Below are 18776 nucleotides of genomic sequence, written 5' to 3'. Positions count from 1 at the left end.
AATCGGGGAGTTCAGGGTGGGTTATATACAGAATAACAGATACCCGGGGAGTGAATTACAGACTGGAATCTAATCGAGGGGTTCAGGGTGGGTTATATACAGAATAACAGATACCCGGGACTGAATTACAGACTGGAATCTAATCGAGGGGTTCAGGGTAGGTTATATACAGAATAACAGATACCCCGGAGTGAGTTACAGACTGGAATCTAATCGGGGAGTTCAGGGTGGGTTATATACAGAATAACAGATACCCGGGGAGTGAATTACAGACTGGAATCTAATCGAGGGGTTCAGGGTGGGTTATATACAGAATAACAGATACCCGGGACTGAATTACAGACTGGAATCTAATCGAGGGGTTCAGGGTAGGTTATATACAGAATAACAGATACCCCGGAGTGAGTTACAGACTGGAATCTAATCGAGGGGTTCAGGGTGGGTTATATACAGAATAACAGATACCCGGGAGTGAGTTACAGACTGGAATCTAATCGAGGGGTTTAGGGTGGGTTATATACAGAATAACAGATACCCCGGAGTGAGTTACAGATTGGAATCTAATCGACGGGTTCAGGGTGGGTTATATACAGAATAACAGATACCCCGGGAGGGAGTTACAGACTGGAATCTAATCGAGGGGTTCAGGGTGGGTTATATACAGAATAACAGATACCCCGGGAGGGAGTTACAGACTGGAATCTAATCGAGGGGTTCAGGGTGGGTTATGTACAGAATAACAGATTCCCCGGAATGAGTTACAGACTGGAATCTAATCGAGGGGTTCAGGGTGGGTTATATACAGAATAACAGATACCCCGGGAGGGAGTTACAGACTGGAATCTAATCGAGGGGTTCAGGGTGGGTTATATACAGAATAACAGATACCCCGGGAGGGAGTTACAGACTGGAATCTAATCGAGGGGTTCAGCGTGGGTTATATACAGAATAACAGATACCCCGGAGTGAGTTACAGACTGGAATCTAATCGAGGGGTTCAGGGTGGGTTATATACAGAATAACAGATAGCCCGGGAGTGAGTTACAGATTGGAATCTAATCGACGGGTTCAGGGTGGGTTATATACAGATTAACAGATACCCGGGAGTGAGTTACAGATTGGAATCTAATCGAGGGGTTCAGGGTGGGTCATATACAGAATAACAGATACCCGGGAGTGAGTTACAGACTGGAATCTAATCGAGGGGTTCAGGGTGGGTTATATACAGAATAACAGATACCCCGGGAGTGAGTTACAGACTGGAATCTAATCGAGGGGTTCAGGGTGGGTTATATACAGAATAACAGATACCCCGGGAGGGAGTTACAGACTGGAATCTAATCGAGGGGTTCAGGGTGGGTTATGTACAGAATAACAGATACCCCGGGAGGGAGTTACAGACTGGAATCTAATCGAGGGGTTCAGGGTGGGTTATATACAGAATAACAGATACCCCGGAGTGAGTTACAGATTGGAATCTAATCGAGGGGTTCAGGGTGGGTTATATACAGAATAACAGATACCCCGGGAGTGAGTTACAGACTGGAATCTAATCGAGGGGTTCAGGGTGGGTTATATACAGAATAACAGATACCCGGGAGTGAGTTACAGACTGGAATCTAATCGAGGGGTTCAGGGTGGGTTATATACAGAATAACAGATACCCCGGGAGTGAGTTACAGACTGGAATCTAATCGAGGGGTTCAGGGTGGGTTATATACACAATAACAGATACACGGGAGTGAATTACAGACTGGGATCTAATCGAGGGGTTCAGGGTGGGTTATATACAGAATAACAGATACCCCGGGAGGGAGTTACAGACTGGAATCTAATCGAGGGGTTCAGGATGGGTTATATACAGAATAACAGATACCGCGGGAGGGTGTTACAGACTGGAATCTAATCGAGGGGTTCAGGGTGGGTTATGATCAGAATAACAGATACCCGGGACTGAGTTACAGACTGGAATCTAATCGAGGGGCTCAGGGTGGGTTAAATACAGAATAACAGATACACGGGAGTGAGTTACAGACTAGAATCTAATCGAGGGGTTCAGTTTGGTTTAAATACAGAATAACAGATACCCCGGGAGTGAGTTACAGACTGGAATCTAATCGAGGGGTTCAGTTTGGTTTATATACAGAATAACAGATACCCCGGGAGGGAGTTACAGACTGGAATCTAATCGAGGGGTTCGGGGTGGTTTATACACAGAATAACAGATAGCCGGGAGTGAGTTACAGACTGGAATCCAATTGAGGGGTTCAGGGTGGGTTATATACAGAATAACAGAAACCTGGAAGTGAGTTACAGACTTCAATCTAATCGAGGGGTTTGGGGTGGGTTATATACAGAATAACAGATACCCCGGGAGTGAGTTACAGACTGGAATCTAATCGAGGGGTTCAGGGTGGGTTATAGACAGAATAACAGATACCCCGGGAGTGAGTTACAGACTGGAATCTAATCGAGGGGTTCAGGGTGGGTTATATACAGAATAACAGATACCCCGGGAGTGAGTTACTGACTGGAATCTAATCGAGGTGCTCAGTAATGTGAAAGTCATGGTGTAACAATCTGTGGGTGGCACGGTGGCACAGTGGTTAGCACTGCTGCCTCATAGCGCCAGAGACCCGGGTTCAATTCCCGCCTCAGGCGACTGACTGTGTGGAGTTTGCACATTCTCCCCGTGTCTGCGTGGGTTTCCTCCGGGTGCTCCGGTTTCCTCCCACAGTCCAAAGATGTGCAGGTCAGGTGAATTGGCCATGCTAAATTGCCCATAGTGTTAGGTTAAAGGGGTAAATGTAAGGGTATGGGTGGGTTGCGCTTCGGCGGGTCGGTGTGGACTTGTTGGGCCGAAGGGCCTGTTTCCACACTGTAAGTAATCTAATCTAATCTCTCATTGGAATTACAGCTGTGAGTTTGGTTTACGCAGTTAGTTTTCCTCGTGTTGTCGTAACCCGGGGAGACATGGCTGTGCTACCATGTGAATTCCCAAAATGTGATGACTCATCGCGTCTCCATATCGTGTGGACATTCAGCCCCAAGGGCAGCATGACACAACCATTTCAGGTGAACATCGCAGCTCACTTCTCAACCTGCTCCCGCACTCCCCGCTCCCTTTAATATCCCACCCAGTCTAATCCCAATCTCCCCCTCACTCCCCACTCCCTTTAATATCCCACCCAGTCTAATCCCACTCTCCCCCCTCACTCCCCACTCCCTTTAATATCCCACCCAGTCTAATCCCACTCTCCCCCCTCACTCCCCGCTCCCTTTAATATCCCACCCAGTCTAATCCCACTCTCCCCCCTCACTCCCCACTCCCTTTAATATCCCACCCAGTCTAATCCCACTCTCCCCCTCACTCCCCACTCCCTTTAATATCCCACCCAGTCTAATCCCACTCTCCCCCTCACTCCCCACTCCCTTTAATATCCCACCCAGTCTAATCCCACTCTCCCCCCTCACTCCCCGCTCCCTTTAATATCCCACCCAGTCTAATCCCAATCTCCCCCTCACTCCCCACTCCCTTTAATATCCCACCCAGTCTAATCCCACTCTCCCCCTCACTCCCCACTCCCTTTAATATCCCACCCAGTCTAATCCCACTCTCCCCCTCACTCCCCACTCCCTTTAATATCCCACCCAGTCTCATCCCATTCTCCCCCTCACTCCCCGCTCCCTTTAATATCCCACCCAGTCTAATCCCACTCTCCCCCCTCACTCCCCACTCCCTTTAATATCCCACCCAGTCTAATCCCACTCTCCCCCTCACTCCCCGCTCCCTTTAATATCGCACCCAGTCTAATCCCACTCACCCCCTCACTCCCTCCTCCCTTTAATATCCCACCCAGTCTAATCCCACTCTCCCCCTCACTCCCCACTCCCTTTAATATCCCACCCAGTCTAATCCCACTCTCCCCCTCACTCCCCACTCCCTTTAATATCCCACCCAGTCTAATCCCACTCTCCCCCCTCACTCCTGACTCCCTTTAATATCCCACCCAGTCTAATCCCACTCTCTCCCCTTACTCCCCACTCCCTTTAATATCCCACCCGTCTAATCCCACTCTCCCCCCTCACACCCCACTCCCTTTAATATCCCACCCAGTCTAATCCCACTCACCCCATCACTCCCCGCTCCCTTTAATATCCCAACCAGTCTAATCCCACTCTCTCCCCTTACTCCCCACTCCCTTTAATATCCCACCCAGTCTAATCCCACTCTCCCCCCTCACACCCCACTCCCTTTAATATCCCACCCAGTCTAATCCCACTCACCCCATCACTCCCCGCTCCCTTTAATATCCCAACCAGCCTAATCCCACTCTCCCCCTCACTCCCCACTCCCTTTAATATCCCACCCAGTCTAATCCCACTCTCCCCCCTCTCTCCCCGCTCCCTTTAATATCCCACCCAGTCTAATCCCACTCTCCCCCCTCACTCCCCGCTCCCTTTAATATTCCACCCAGTCTAATCCCAATCTCCCCCTCACTCCCCACTCCCTTTAATATCCCACCCAGTCTAATCCCACTCTCCCCCCTCACTCCCCGCTCCCTTTAATATCCCACCCAGCCTAATCCCACTCTCCCCCCTCACTCCCCACTCCCTTTCATATCCCACCCAGTCTAATCCCACTCACCCCCTCACTCCCCGATACCATTAATATCCCAACCAGCCTAATCCCACTCTCCCCCCTCAGTCCCCGCTCCCTTAAATATCCCACCCAGTCTAATCACACTCTCCCCCCTCTCTCCCCGCTCCCTTTAATATCCCAACCAGTCTAATCCCACTCTCCCCCCTCACTCCCCGCTCCCTTTAATATCCCACCCAGTCTAATCCCACTCTCCCCCTCACTCCCCACTCCCTTTAATATCCCACCCAGCCTAATCCCACTCTCCCCCCTCACTCCCCACTCCCTTTAATATCCCACCCAGTCTAATCCCACTCTCCCCCATCACTCCCCGCTCCGTTTAATATCCCACCCAGTCTAATCCCACACTCCCCCCTCACTCCCCGCTCCCTTTAATATCCCACCCAGTCTAATCCCACTCTCCCCCCTTACTCCCCGCTCCCTTTAATATCCCACCAAGTCTAATCCCACTCTCCCCCCTCACTCCCCGCTCCCATTAATATCCCACCAAGTCTAATCCCACTCTCCCCCCTCACTCCCCGCTCCCTTTAATATCCCACCCAGTCTAATCCCAATCACCTCCCTCACTCCCCGCTCCCTTTAATATCCCACCCAGTCTAATCCCACTCTCCCCCCTCACTCCGCCGGTCCCTTTAATATCCCACCCAGTCTAATCCCACTCTCCCCCCTCACTCCCCCCTCCCTTTAATATCCCACCCAGTCTAATCCCACTCTCCCCCCTCACTCCCCCCTCCCTTTAATATCCCACCCAGTCTAATCCCACTCTCCCCCCTCACTCCCCACTCCCTTTAATATCCCACCCAGTCTAATCCCACTCTCCCCCCTCACTCCCCGCTCCCTTTAATATCCCACCCAGTCTAATCCCACTCTCCCCCCTCACTCCCCACTCCCATTAATATCCCACCAAGTCTAATCCCACTCTCCCCCCTCACTCCCCGCTCCCTTTAATATCCCACCCAGTCTAATCCCAATCACCTCCCTCACTCCCCGCTCCCTTTAATATCCCACCCAGTCTAATCCCACTCTCCCCCCTCACTCCGCCGGTCCCTTTAATATCCCACCCAGTCTAATCCCACTCTCCCCCCTCACTCCCCCCTCCCTTTAATATCCCACCCAGTCTAATCCCACTCTCCCCCCTCACTCCCCCCTCCCTTTAATATCCCACCCAGTCTAATCCCACTCTCCCCCCTCACTCCCCCCTCCCTTTAATATCCCACCCAGTCTAAACCCACTCTCCCCCTCACTCCCCGCTCCCTTTAATGTCGCACCCAGTCTAATCCCACTCTCCCCCCTCACTACCCGCTCCCTTTAATATCCCACCCAGTCTAATGCCACTCTCCCCCTCACTACCCACTCCCTTTAATATCCCACCCAGTCTAATCCCACTCTCCCCCTCACTCCCCACTCCCTTTAATATCCCACCCAGTCTAATCCCACTCACCCCCTCACTCCGCGCTCCCTTTAATATCCCAACCAGCCTAATCCCACTCTCCCCCCTCACTCCCCGCTCCCTTAAATATCCCACCGAGTCTAAACCCATCTCCCCCCTCTCTCCCCGCTCCCTTTAATATCCCACCCAGTCTAATCCCACTCTCCCCCCTCTCTCCCCGCTCTCTTTAATATCCCACCCAGTCTAATCCCACTCTCCCCCCTCACTCCCCACTCCCTTTAATGTTCCACCCAGTCTAATCCCACTCTCCGCCCTCACTCCCCACTCCTTTAATATCCCACCCAGTCTAATCCCACTCTCCCCCCTCACTCCCCGCTCCGTATAGTATCCCACCCAGTCTAATCCCACTCTCCCCCCTCACTCCCCACTCCCTTTAATATCCCACCCAGTCTAATCCCACTCTCCCCCTCACTCCCCGCTCCCTTTAATATCCCACCCAGTCTAATCCCACTCTCCCCCCTCACTCCCTACTCCCTTTAATATCCCACCCAGTCTAATCCCACTCTCCCCCTCATTCCCCACTCCCATTAATATCCCACTCAGTCTAATCCCACTCTCCCCCTCACTCCCCGCTCCCTTTAATATCCCAACCAGTCTAATCCCACTCTCCCCCTCACTACACACTCCCTTTAATATCCCACCCAGTCTAATCCCCCTGTCCCCCCTCACTCCCCGCTCCCTTTAATATCCCACCCAGTCTAATCCCACTCTCCCCCTCACTCCCCACTCCCATTAATATCCCACCCAGTCTAATCCCACTCTCCCCCTCACTCCCCGCTCCCTTTAAAATCCCACCCAGTCTAATCCCACTCTCCCCCCTCACTCCCTACTCCATTTAATATCCCACCCAGTCTAATCCCACTCTCCCCCTCACTCCCCACTACCATTAATATCCCACTCAGTCTAATCCCACTCTCCCCCTCACTCCCCACTACCATTAATATCCCACTCAGTCTAATCCCACTCTCCCCCCTCACTACCCGCTCCCTTTAATATCCCACCCAGCCTAATCCTACTCTCCCCCCTCACTCCCCACTCCCTTTAATATCCCACCCAGTCTAATCCCACTCACCCCCTCACTCCCCGCTCCCTTTAATATCCCAACCAGTCTAATCTCACTCACCCCCCTCACTCCCCACTCCCTTTAATATCCCACCCAGTCTAATCCCCCTGTCCCCCCTCACTCCCCGCTCCCTTTAATATCCCACCCAGTCTAATCCCACTCTCCCCCCTCTCTCCCCGCTCCCTTTAATATCCCACCCAGTCTAATACCACTCTCCCCCCTCACTCCCCGCTCCCTTTAATATCCCACCCAGTCTAATCCCACTCTACCCCCTCTCTCCCCGCTCCCTTTAATATCCCACCCAGTCTAATCCCACTCCCCCCCCTCACTCCCCGCTCCCTTTAATATCCAACCCAGTCTAATCCCACTCTCCCCCCTCACTCCCCACTCCCTTTAATATCCCACCCAGTCTAATCCCACTCTCCCCCCTCACTCCCCGCTCCCTTTAATATCCCACCCAGCCTAATCCCATTCTCCCCCCTCTTTCCCCCCTCCCTTTAATATCCCAACCAGTGTAATCCCACTCTCCCCCTCACTCCCCACTCCCTTTAATATCCCACCTAGTCTAATCCCACTCACCCCCTCACTCCCCACTCCCTTTAATATCCCAACCAGCCTAATCCCACTCTCCGCCCTCACTCCCCACTCCCTTTAATATCCCACCCAGTCTAATCCCATTCTCCCCCTCACTCCCCACTCCCTTTAATATCCCACCCAGTCTAATCCCACTCACCTCCTCACTCCCCATTCCCTTTAATATCCCACCCAGTCTAATCCCATTCTCCCCTTCACTCCCTACTCCCTTTAATATCCCACCCAGTCTAATCCCACTCTCCGCCCTCACTCCCCACTCCCTTTAATATCCCACCCAGTCTAATCCCACTCACCCCCTCACTCCCCACTCCCTTTAATATCCCACCCAGTCTAATCCCATTCTCCCCCTCACTCCCTACACCCTTTAATATCCCACCCAGTCTAATCCCACTCTCCACCCACTCACTCCCCACTCTCTTTCTTATCCCACCCAGTCTAATCCCACTCACCCCCTCACTCCACACTCCCTTTAATATCCCACCCAGTCTAATCCCACTCTCCCTCTCACTCCCCACTCCCTTTAATATCCCACCCAGTCTAATCCCACTCACCCCCTCACTCCCCACTCCCTTTAATATCCCACCCAGTCTAATCCCATTCTCCCCCTCACTCCCTACTCCCTTTAATATCCCACCCAGTCTAATCCCACTCACCCCCTCACTCCCCACTCCCTTTAATATCCCACCCAGTCTAATCCCATTCTCCCCCTCACTCCCTACTCCCTTTAATATCCCACCCAGTCTAATCCCACTCTCCCCCCTCACTACCTGCTCCCTTTAATATCCCACCCAGTCTCATCCCACTCTCCCCCCTCACTCCCCACTCCCTTTAATATCCCACCCAGTCTAATCCCACTCTCCCCCCTCACTCCCCGCTCCCTTTAATATCCCACCCAGTCTAATCCCACTCTCCCCCCTCACTCCCCGCTCCCTTTAATATCCCACCCAGTCTAATCCCACTCTCCCCCCTCACTCCCCACTCCCTTTAATATCCCACCCAGTCTAATCCCATTCTCCCCCTCACTCCCTACTCCCTTTAATATCCCACCCAGTCTAATCCCACTCACCCCCTCACTCCCCACTCCCTTTAATATCCCACCCAGTCTAATCCCATTCTCCCCCTCACTCCCTACTCCCTTTAATATCCCACCCAGTCTAATCCCACTCTCCCCCCTCACTACCTGCTCCCTTTAATATCCCACCCAGTCTAATCCCACTCTCCCCCCTCACTCCCCACTCCCTTTAATATCCCACCCAGTCTAATCCCACTCTCCCCCCTCACTCCCCGCTCCCTTTAATATCCCACCCAGTCTAATCCCACTCTCCCCCCTCACTCCCCGCTCCCTTTAATATCCCACCCTGTCTAATCCCACTCTCCCTATCCCACACCTATCCTTTGTTGTCCTGCAGGTTATTATGTACCAGGACGGAAGGGTTAGCAGGACCCCATGGGATCTCAGGCAGCGAGTGGCCTTTGTGGGGAACCCTTTGCTTCGGGGGACAATCTCCATCGAGGGAACCCGTTCTGGTGACGCTGGTCTGTATCAGTGTCTGGTGGTGAATCCTGCTGGGAATCATCAGGGTCTCATCCGTCCGGTGGAACTGTCCATTCTGGGTACGTCCTACTTACGGGATATGGAAGGGGAGATAGATAGAGGAGGAAGTAAGGAGAGAGAGAAGGAGAGATGTTGGACGAGAGAGAGAGAGAGAGAGAGAGAGGGAGCAGGAGAGATAGCGACACAGAGTGAGATGATACCTGAAGTGGACAGAGGGCGACTTGGAAAGGAGATATAAGGAGAGAGGGAGATGCAAATACAGAGGGAGAGACAGAGAGAGAGGCGGAGACTGAGTCAGAGATGGACAGATAGACAGGGAGCGACAGAGAGAGAGAGAGTGTGTGAGCTAGAGAGACAGAGAGGGAGGGGAGGAAGGCGGAGGGAGAGACAGACAGACAGTAGGTGAGATAGAGAGAGAGACTGGGAGAGAGAGGGTGAGACGCAGAGACAGGGAGAGAGACAGCAAGAAAGAGACACAAAGAGAGAAAGAGAGAGACGGAGGGAGAGAGGTGGGGTGGGGGAGAGAGAGAGGGAGAGAGAGACAGAGGGAGAGAGAGAGAGAGGGGGGAGAGAGAGAGGGAGAGAGACAGCAAGAGAGAGAGAGGGAGAGAGACAGCAAGAGAGAGAGAGGGAGAGAGACAGCAAGAGAGAGAGAGGGAGAGAGACAGCAAGAGAGAGAGAGCAGGAGAGAGAGGGAGAGAGAGACAGAGGGAGAGAGAGACAGAGACAGAGGGAGAGAGATAACAAGAGAGAGCGAGAAAGAGACAGAGGGAGAGACATGAAAATACAGAGAAACAGGGAGTGGAAGAGAAACAGAGAGCAGACAGAGAGTGAAGGATGAGACAGAGACGCAGAGATATACAGCATGGAAACAGACGCTTTGGTCCAACTCATCTCTGCCGTGTTTTAGGAATTTAGGGTTAATCCTAAATTAATCTAGTCCCACCTGCCAGCACCCGGCCCACATCCCTCCAAACCCTTCCTATTCATCTACCCATCCAGATGCCTCTTAAATGCTGTAATTGTACCAGCCTCCACCATATCCTCTGGCAGCTCATTCCACACACGTACCACCCTCTGGGTGAAAAAGTTCCCCCTTAGGTCTCTTTTATATCTTTCCCCTCTCACCATAAACCTATGCCCCTCTAGTTCTGGACTCCTCCCACCCCAGGGAAAAGACTTTGTCTATTTACCCTATCCATGCCCCTCATGATTTTATAAACCTCTCTAAGGTCACCCCTCAGCCTCCGACGCTCCAGGGAAAACAGCCCCAGCCTGTTCAGCCTCTTCCTGTAGCTCAGACCCTCCAACTCTGGCAACATCCTTGTAAATCTTTTCTGAGCCCTTTCAAGTTTCACAACATCTTTCCGATAGGAAGGAGACCAGAATTGCACACAATATTCCGACAGTGGCCTAACCAATATCCTGTACAGCCGCAACATGACCTCCCAACTCCTGTACTCAATACTCTGACCAATAAAGGAAAGCATACCAAACGCCGCCTTCACTATCCTATCTACCTGTGACTCCACTTTCAAGGAGCTTTGAACCTACACTCCAAGGTCTCTTTGTTCAGCAACACTCCCTAGGACCTTACCACTAGGTGTAGATGTAGGTTTGCTCGCGGAGCTGGAAGGCCTGTTTTCAGACGTTTCGTCACCACGATTGGGTGACATCATCAGTGAGAGTCTCCGGTGAAGGGCTGGTGGTGTGTCCCACCTCTCGATATATAGGCCTTGGCTTCTTCAGGCGGGGTGATGTCAATTCCAGTTCTTTTCTCGCAAGGGAAGGTAGTTAGGATCGCAATCAATGTGTTTATTTGATGGAGCTATGGTTGGAATGCCAGGCCTTGAAGGATTCTGTAGTGCGACTTTGTCTTGCCTGTCCGAGGGGGTGTGTGTGTGTGTGTGTGTGTGTTGTCCCAGTCAAAGTGGTGTCCTTCTTTATCTCTATGTATAGAAACCAGTGATAGTGGGTCATGTCTTTTGGTGGCCAGTTGGTGTGCGCGTACCCTGGTGGCACATTGCTTGCTAGTTTGTCCAAGATAGTGTTTTTTTTTTAACAGTTCTTGCATGGCAGCTCGTAAATGATGTTACTTTTGCCGGTGGCCTCTGATGGATCCTTTAGATTCATTAGTCACTGTTGAAGTGTGTTGGTAGTTTTCTGGGCTATCATGATGCCAAGAGGGGTCTGAGTAGCATCTGAGGAGCAGGAGAATCGACGTTTCGGGCATAAGCCCTGCTTCAGGAATGAGGAGGGTGTGCCAAGCGGGCTGAGATAAAGGGTAGGGGGGAGGGAATTTGGGGGGAGGGGCGCGGGGAATGCGATAGGTGGAAGGAGATGAGGGTGAGGGTGGTTGGCTGGAGTGGTCAGGAAGAAGATTGCAGGTTAGGAAGGCGGTGCTGAGTTCGGGGGGTTGGCACTGAGATAAGGTGGGGGGAGGGGAAAATGAGGAAGCTGGAGAAATCTGAGTTCATCCCTTGTGGTTGGAGGGTTCCTAGGTGGAATATGAGGCGCTCTTCCTCCAGCCGTCGTGTTGCCGTGGTCTGGCGATGGAGGAGCCCAAGGACCTGCATGTCCTTGGTGGAGTGGGAGGGGGAATTAAAGTGTTGAGCCACAGGGTGGTTGGGTTGGTTGGTCCGGGTGTCCCAGAGGTGTTCTCTGAAACGCTCCGCAAGTAGGCGGCCTGTCTCCCCAATATAGAGGAGGCCACATCGGGTGCAGAGGATGCAATAGATGATGTGTGTGGAGGTGCAGGTGAATTTGTGGTGGATATGGAAGGATCCCTTGGGGCCTTGGAGGGAGGTGAGGAGGGAGGTGAGGGCGCAAGTTTTGCATTTCTCGCGGTGGCAGGGGAAGGTGCCGGGAGTGGAGGTTGGGTTGGTGGGTGGGGGTGTGTGGACCTGACGAGGGAGTCGCGGAGGGAGTGGTCTCTCCTGAATGCTGAGAGGGGTGGGGAGGGGAAATATATCCTTGGTGGTGGGGTCTGTCTGGAGCACCACACTTTTCAATTCTGGTATTCCCAGCAGCTGCAGTCCTCACGTTCTCCTGTGGGGTCTGGGTAGACTGGACGTCATTTCTGATATGTCTTTGATGTTAGGTAATGTGGCGATAGCTTTTGGCTGCGTTGTGTGGGTTTGTTTCGGAGGAATCGGTGAATTATCTTTATTGGGCTCCCCCCACCCCTCGTTTTTCTTGAAAACATTGTGCAGATGTTTTTCTTCTGCTGTTGGCAGATGCTGCAGTGTGAGGTAGCTCATTGAAATAACGTCTTAACGCGGCTCCATTTTTTTTTTTGTGGCTGTTGGGATGATTGCTTGTGAAGTGAAGCCTTTGGCCCGTGTGGGTTGTCTTCCTGGACACGCTGGCTTGAAGTGCTCCGTTAACTGTACGTCCAACCTGTCATCCTCTGGCAGCTCATTCCACACACGTCCCACCCTCTGTGGGAAAACGTTGCCCCCTTAGGTCTCTTTTATATCTTTCCCCTCTCACCCGAAACCTATGCCCCTCTAGTTCTGGCCTCCCCGACATGAGGAAACAGACTTTGTCTATTTACCCTGTCCATGCCCCTCATAATTTTGTAAACCTCTATAAGGTCACCCCTCAACCTCTGACACTCCAGGGAAAACAGCCCCAGCCTGTTCAGCCTCTCCCTGTAGCTCAGACCCTCCAACCCTGGCAACATCCTTGTAAATCTTTTCTGAACCCTTTCAAGTTTCATAACATCTTTCCGATAGGAAGGAGACCAGAATTGCACACAATATTCCAACAGTGGCCTAACCAATGTCCTGTACAGCCGCAACATGACCTCCCAACTCCTGTACTCAATACTCTGACCAATAAAGGAAAGCATACCAAACACCTTCTTCACTATCCTGTCTACCTGCGACTCCACTTTCAAGGAGCTATGAACCTGCACTCCAAGGTCTCTTTGTTCAGCAACACTCCCTAGGACCTTACCATTAAGTGTATAAGTCCTGCTAAGATTTGCTTTCCCAAAATGCAGCACCTCGCATTTATCTGAATTAAACTCCACCGTCCTTCTTAAACAGTGGCACCACGTTTGCCAACCTTCAGTCTTCCGGCACCTCACCTGTGACTATCGATGATACAAATATCGCAGTAAGAGGCCCAGCAATCACTTCTCTAGCTTCCCACAAAGTTCTCGGGTACACCTGATCAGGTCCTGGGGATTTATCCACTTTTATGCATTTCAAGACATCCAGCACTACCTCCTCTGTAAGCTGGGCATTTTTCAAGACGTCACCATCTATTTCCCTACAGTCTATATCTTCCATATCCTTTTCCACAGTAAATACTGATGCAAAATACTCGTTTACTATGTGCGCCATCTCCTGCGGCTCCACACAAAGGCTGCCTTGCTGATCTTTGAGGGGTCCTATTCTCTCCCTAGTTAGCCTTTTGTCCTTAATATATTTATAAAATCCCTTTGGATTCTCTTTAACCCTTTTTACCAAAGCGATCTCATGTCCCCGTTTTGAGATGTAGATGTATGTAGAATAAAACACAGAGGACAGAATAACTGGGAATAACAGAAAGATAGACAGAGAAAGGAACATACCAGATAGAAAGGTAAAGAGAGAGAGAGAGAGGGGGAGACTGTGAGAGGGAGAGGGAGAGGGAGACAGAGAGGGAGAGACTGTGAGAGGGAGAGAGAGAGGGAGACAGAGAGGGAGAGACTGTGAGAGGGAGAGAGAGAGGGAGACAGAGAGGGAGAGACTGTGAGAGGGAGAGAGAGAGGGAGACAGAGAGGGAGAGAGAGAGGGAGACAGAAAGGGAGAGACTGTGAGAGAGAGACAGAGAGGGAGAGACTGTGAGAGGGAGAGAGAGAGGGAGACAGAGAGGGAGAGACTGGGAGAGGGAGACAGAGAGGGAGAGACTGTGAGCGGGAGAGAGAGAGGGAGACAGAGAGGGAGAGACTGTGAGAGGGAGAGAGAGAGGGAGACAGAGAGGGAGAGAGAGAGGGAGACAGAAAGGGAGAGACTGTGAGAGAAAGACAGAGAGGGAGAGACTGTGAGAGGGAGAGAGAGAGGGAGACAGAGAGGGAGAGACTGGGAGAGGGAGACAGAGAGGGAGAGACTGTGAGCGGGACAGAGAGAGGGAGAGACTGTGAGAGGGAGAGAGAGAGGGAGACAGAGAGGGAGACAGAGAGGGAGAGACTGTGAGAGGGAGAGAGAGAGGGAGACAGAGAGGGAGAGAGAGAGGGAGACAGAGAGGGAGAGACTGTGAGAGGGAGAGAGAGAGGGAGACAGAGAGGGAGAGACTGAGAGGGAGACAGAGAGGGAGAGACTGTGAGAGGGAGAGAGAGAGGGAGAGACTGTGAGAGGGAGAGAGAGGGAGACAGAGAGGGAGAGAGAGAGGGAGACAGAGAGGGAGAGACTGTGAGAGGGAGAGAGAGAGGGAGACAGAGAGGGAGAGAGAGAGAGGGAGACAGAAAGGGAGAGACTGTGAGAGGGAGACAGAGAGGGAGAGACTGTGAGAGGGAGAGAGAGACAGAGAGGGAGAGACTGTGAGAGGGAGAGGGAGAGGGAAACAGAGAGGGAGAGACTGTGAGAGGGAGAGACTGTGAGAGGGAGAGAGAGAGGGAGACAGAGAGGGAGAGACTGTGAGAGGGAGAGAGAGAGAGGGAGACAGAGAGGGAGAGACTGTGAGAGGGAGAGAGAGACAGAGAGAGAGACAGAGACAGAGAGAGAGAGACTGAGAGAGGGTGGAGGAGGGACTGTGAGACACAGACAGACAGACAGAGTGAGTGACAGAGGGAACTGGCTCTGCTTTCATACGTCTAATGTGTGCCTGGATTCCCACAGAGTCCCCATCAAGCCCGATATGCAGCACGGCCGGAGATCTCCATCTGGGAGGAAGCATCACTCTGACCTGTACATCCAGCGTGGGTAACCCCCCACCCCATTACAGCTGGTGGAAGGAGGATCCCAGGGATAATGTCCCCATCCATCTGTTCCAAAGTAAGGGAATCGAGCAACCCCCATGCTGTCCCTGTCCCGGGAGTGTTTGATGGGGGACAGTGTAGAGGGAGCTTTACTCTGTATCTAACCCCGTGCTGTCCCTGTCCCGGGAGTGTTTGATGGGGGACAGTGTAGAGGGAGCTTTACTCTGTATCTAACCCCGTGCTGTCCCTGTCCCGGGAGTGTTTGATGGGGGACAGTGTAGAGGGAGCTTTACTCTGTATCTAACCCCGTGCTGTCCCTGTCCCTGGGAGTGTTTGATGGGGACAGTGTAGAGGGAGCTTTACTCTGTATCTAACCCCGTGCTGTCCCTGTCCTGGGAGTGTTTGATGGGGGACAGTGTAGAGGGAGCTTTACTCTGTATCTAACCCCGTGCTGTCCCTGTCCCTGGGAGTGTTTGATGGGGACAGTGTAGAGGGAGCTTTACTCTGTATCTAACCCCGTGCTGTCCCTGTCCTGGGAGTGTTTGATGGGGAACAGTGTAGAGAGAGCTTTACTCTGTATCTAACCCCGTGCTGTCCCTGTCCTGGGAGTGTTTGATGGGGGGACAGTGTAGAGGGAGTTTTACTCTGTATCTAACCCCGTGCTGTCCCTGTCCTGGGAGTGTTTGATGGGGGACAGTGTAGAGGGAGCTTTACTCTGTCTCTAACCCCGTACTGTCCCTGTCCTGGGAGGGTTTGATGGGGGACAGTGTAGAGGGAGCTTTACTCTGTCTCTAACCCCGTGCTGTCCCTGTCCTGGGAGTGTTTGATGGGGGACAGTGTAGAGGGAGCTTTACTCTGTCTCTAACCCCGTGCTGTCCCTGTCCTGGGAGTGTTTGATGGGGGACAGTGTAGAGAGAGCTTTACTCTGTATCTAACCCTGTGCTGTCCCTGTCCTGGGAGTGTTTGATGGGGGACAGTGTAGAGGGAGCTTTACTCTGTATCTAACACCGTGCTGTCCCTGTCCTGGGAGTGTTTGATGGGGGACAGTGTAGAGGGAGCTTTACTCTGTATCTAACCCCGTGCTGTCCCTGTCCTGGGAGTGTTTGATGGGGGACAGTGTAGAGGGAGCTTTACTCTGTATCTAACCCCGTGCTGTCCCTGTCCTGGGATTGTTTGATGGGGGACAGTGTAGAGGGAGCTTTACTCTGTATCTAACCCCGTGCTGTCCCTGTCCTGGGAGTGTTTGATGGGGGACAGTGTTGTGGATATTTCCTGTGTCGGACTCTGTGCTATTTTCCTTTCAGCTGATGGTGGCGCTATTGTGCTGCCCAATGTCACAGTGGAGAGTTCTGGTCTCTATGTCTGCACCTCATCCAATTCACTCGGATCAGAGAGTTGTTCAGTCCTCCTCAAATTATCCATCTGTGAGTCTGAAACATCAACAAAGCTTTTAATGGGATTGTGTGCAGTGGGAGTGAACGGGAAGGGGTTTGGGTCCATTGGGATTGTGTACAGTGGGAGTGAACGGGAAGGGGTTTGGGTCCATTGGGATTGTGTACAGTGGGAGTGAATGGGAAGGGGTTTGGGTCCATTGGGATTGTGTGCGGTGGGAGTGAACGGGAAGGGGTTTGGGACCATTGGGATTGTGTACAGTGGGAGTGAATGGGAAGTGGTTTGGGTCCATTGGGATTGTGGGCAGTGGGCGTGATTGGGAAGGGGTTTGGGTCCATTGGGATTGTGTGCGGTGGGAGTGAATGGGAAGGGGTTTGGGTCCATTGGGATTGTGTGCGGTGGGAGTGAATGGGAAGGGGTTTGGGTCCATTGGGATTGTGTGCGGTGGGAGTGAACGGGAAGGGGTTTGGGTCCATTGGGATTGTGTGCGGTGGGAGTGAATGGGAAGGGGTTTGGGTCCATTGGGATTGTGTGCAGTGGGAGTGAACGGGAAGGGGTTTGGGTCCATTGGGATTGTGTGCGGTGGGAGTGAACGGGAAGGGGTTTGGGTCCATTGGGATTGTGTGCGGTGGGAGTGAACGGGAAGGGGTTTGGGTCCATTGGGATTGTGTGCGGTGGGAGTGAACGGGAAGGGGTTTGGGTCCATTGGGATTGTGTGCGGTGGGAGTGAATGGGAAGGAGGTTTGGGTCCATTGGGATTGTGTGCAGTGGGAGTGAGTGGGAAGGGGTTTGGGTCCATTGGGATTGTGGGATGTCACTCAACATGAAGCCATCCTTGGCTATTGTTTGAAGCCAACATCAGTGGTGAACAGGTTTCCTGATGGGATCTTGCTGTTCCTTTTTGGCAGTCGAGCAGCCGGCGAACACGCTGGCTGTGGGCCTGGCCGTCGCCATGACAATGGCGGTGGTTCTGCTGACCCTCGTGGGGTTGGTTCTCTGGCTGCATTGGGAGAACAGGAAGCAGCAGTGGAGAGCAGGGCAGGACGTTCAGGTGAGAGATGCCATCCCAGATGGGCCCGCGCTCCTCATCTGTAACATCCCGTGGGATCAGCACTCCATTCCCCCCCCACCCCCCCCCCCCCTCTGCTGGGAAAGGGCCTGTCCAACAGGGGACCTCTCCAGAGCCTAGGCTGCAGCAGGTGGCGTCCTTTACAACAAACTGCATTCGCGTGGCAGCCCAGTTCAACCCTCCAGCTACGCCGCACATAAACGGCCCTTAGACTCGACCCGAGAAAGCAGCAGTGCAAGCTGCGTGAGGCATGGGACTGGGGGGGGGAGGGAGAGAGAGAGAGCAGACAGACAGGAGGGGGGATGCGGAGATTGAGGCGGGGGGGGAAAAGTTGTCTAGAGCCAACAGGACAAAGACATCGGATGGGAGAGGGATGGGCAGGACAGCAGAACTGGGTGACAGAGATAGGGAGGGGGTGTAGGGGGTTACAGAGATAGGGAGGGGGTGTAGGGGCTGGAGGGGGTTACAGAGATAGGGAGGGGGTGTAGGGGCTGGAGGGGGTTACAGAGATAGGGTAGGGGGGTAGGGGCTGACAGAGATAGGGAGGGGGTGTAGAGGCTGGAGGGGGTTACAGAGATAGGGTAGGGGGGTAGGGGGTTACAGAGATAGGGAGGGGGGGGGGTAGGGGCTGACAGAGATAGGGAGGGGGTGTAGGGGCTGGAGGGGGTTACAGAGATAGGGAGGAGTTGTAGGGGGTTACAGAGATAGGGAGGGGGTGCAGGGGCTGGAGGGGGTTACAGAGATAGGGAGGGGGGGGTAGGGGCTGACAGAGATAGGGAGGGGGTGTAGGGGCTGGAGGGGGTTTACAGAGATAGGGAGGGGGTGTAGGGGGTTACAGAGATAGGGAGGGGGTGCAGGGGCTGGAGGGGTTACAGAGATAGGGAGGGGGTGGAGGGGCTGGAGGGGGTTACAGAGATAGGGAGGGGTGTAGGGGCTGGAGGGGGTTACAGAGATAGGGAGGGGGTGTAGGGGCTGGAGGGGGTTACAGAGATAGGGAGGGGGTGGAGGGGGTTACAGAGATAGGGAGGGGTGTAGGGGCTGGAGGGGGTTACAGAGATAGGGAGGGGGTGGAGGGGCTGGAGGGG

General features: G+C 53.0%; 1 protein-coding gene across 1 annotated transcript in view; it reads left to right on the top strand.

The window, feature by feature from the left end:
- The window catches only part of LOC148138463 (immunoglobulin superfamily member 11-like), a 41339-nt gene that overhangs the window by 21814 nt on the left and 749 nt on the right, over positions 1–18776 (top strand). Inside the window, exons 2-6 of the mRNA XM_087981513.1 lie at positions 2918–3075; positions 9177–9381; positions 15151–15306; positions 16535–16654; positions 17531–17673. Of these exons, the coding sequence (XP_087837639.1) occupies positions 2918–3075; positions 9177–9381; positions 15151–15306; positions 16535–16654; positions 17531–17673 (782 nt within the window). The remainder of the gene's footprint in view (positions 1–2917; positions 3076–9176; positions 9382–15150; positions 15307–16534; positions 16655–17530; positions 17674–18776) is intronic.

Source organism: Chiloscyllium plagiosum, unplaced genomic scaffold (assembly GCF_037043375.1).
Source record: "Chiloscyllium plagiosum isolate Xiang-an unplaced genomic scaffold, Cpla_swu_hap1 HiC_scaffold_40, whole genome shotgun sequence".
In the NCBI taxonomy this organism is placed as follows: domain Eukaryota; kingdom Metazoa; phylum Chordata; class Chondrichthyes; order Orectolobiformes; family Hemiscylliidae; genus Chiloscyllium; species Chiloscyllium plagiosum.
This window is presented reverse-complemented; position numbering and strand designations above follow the sequence as displayed.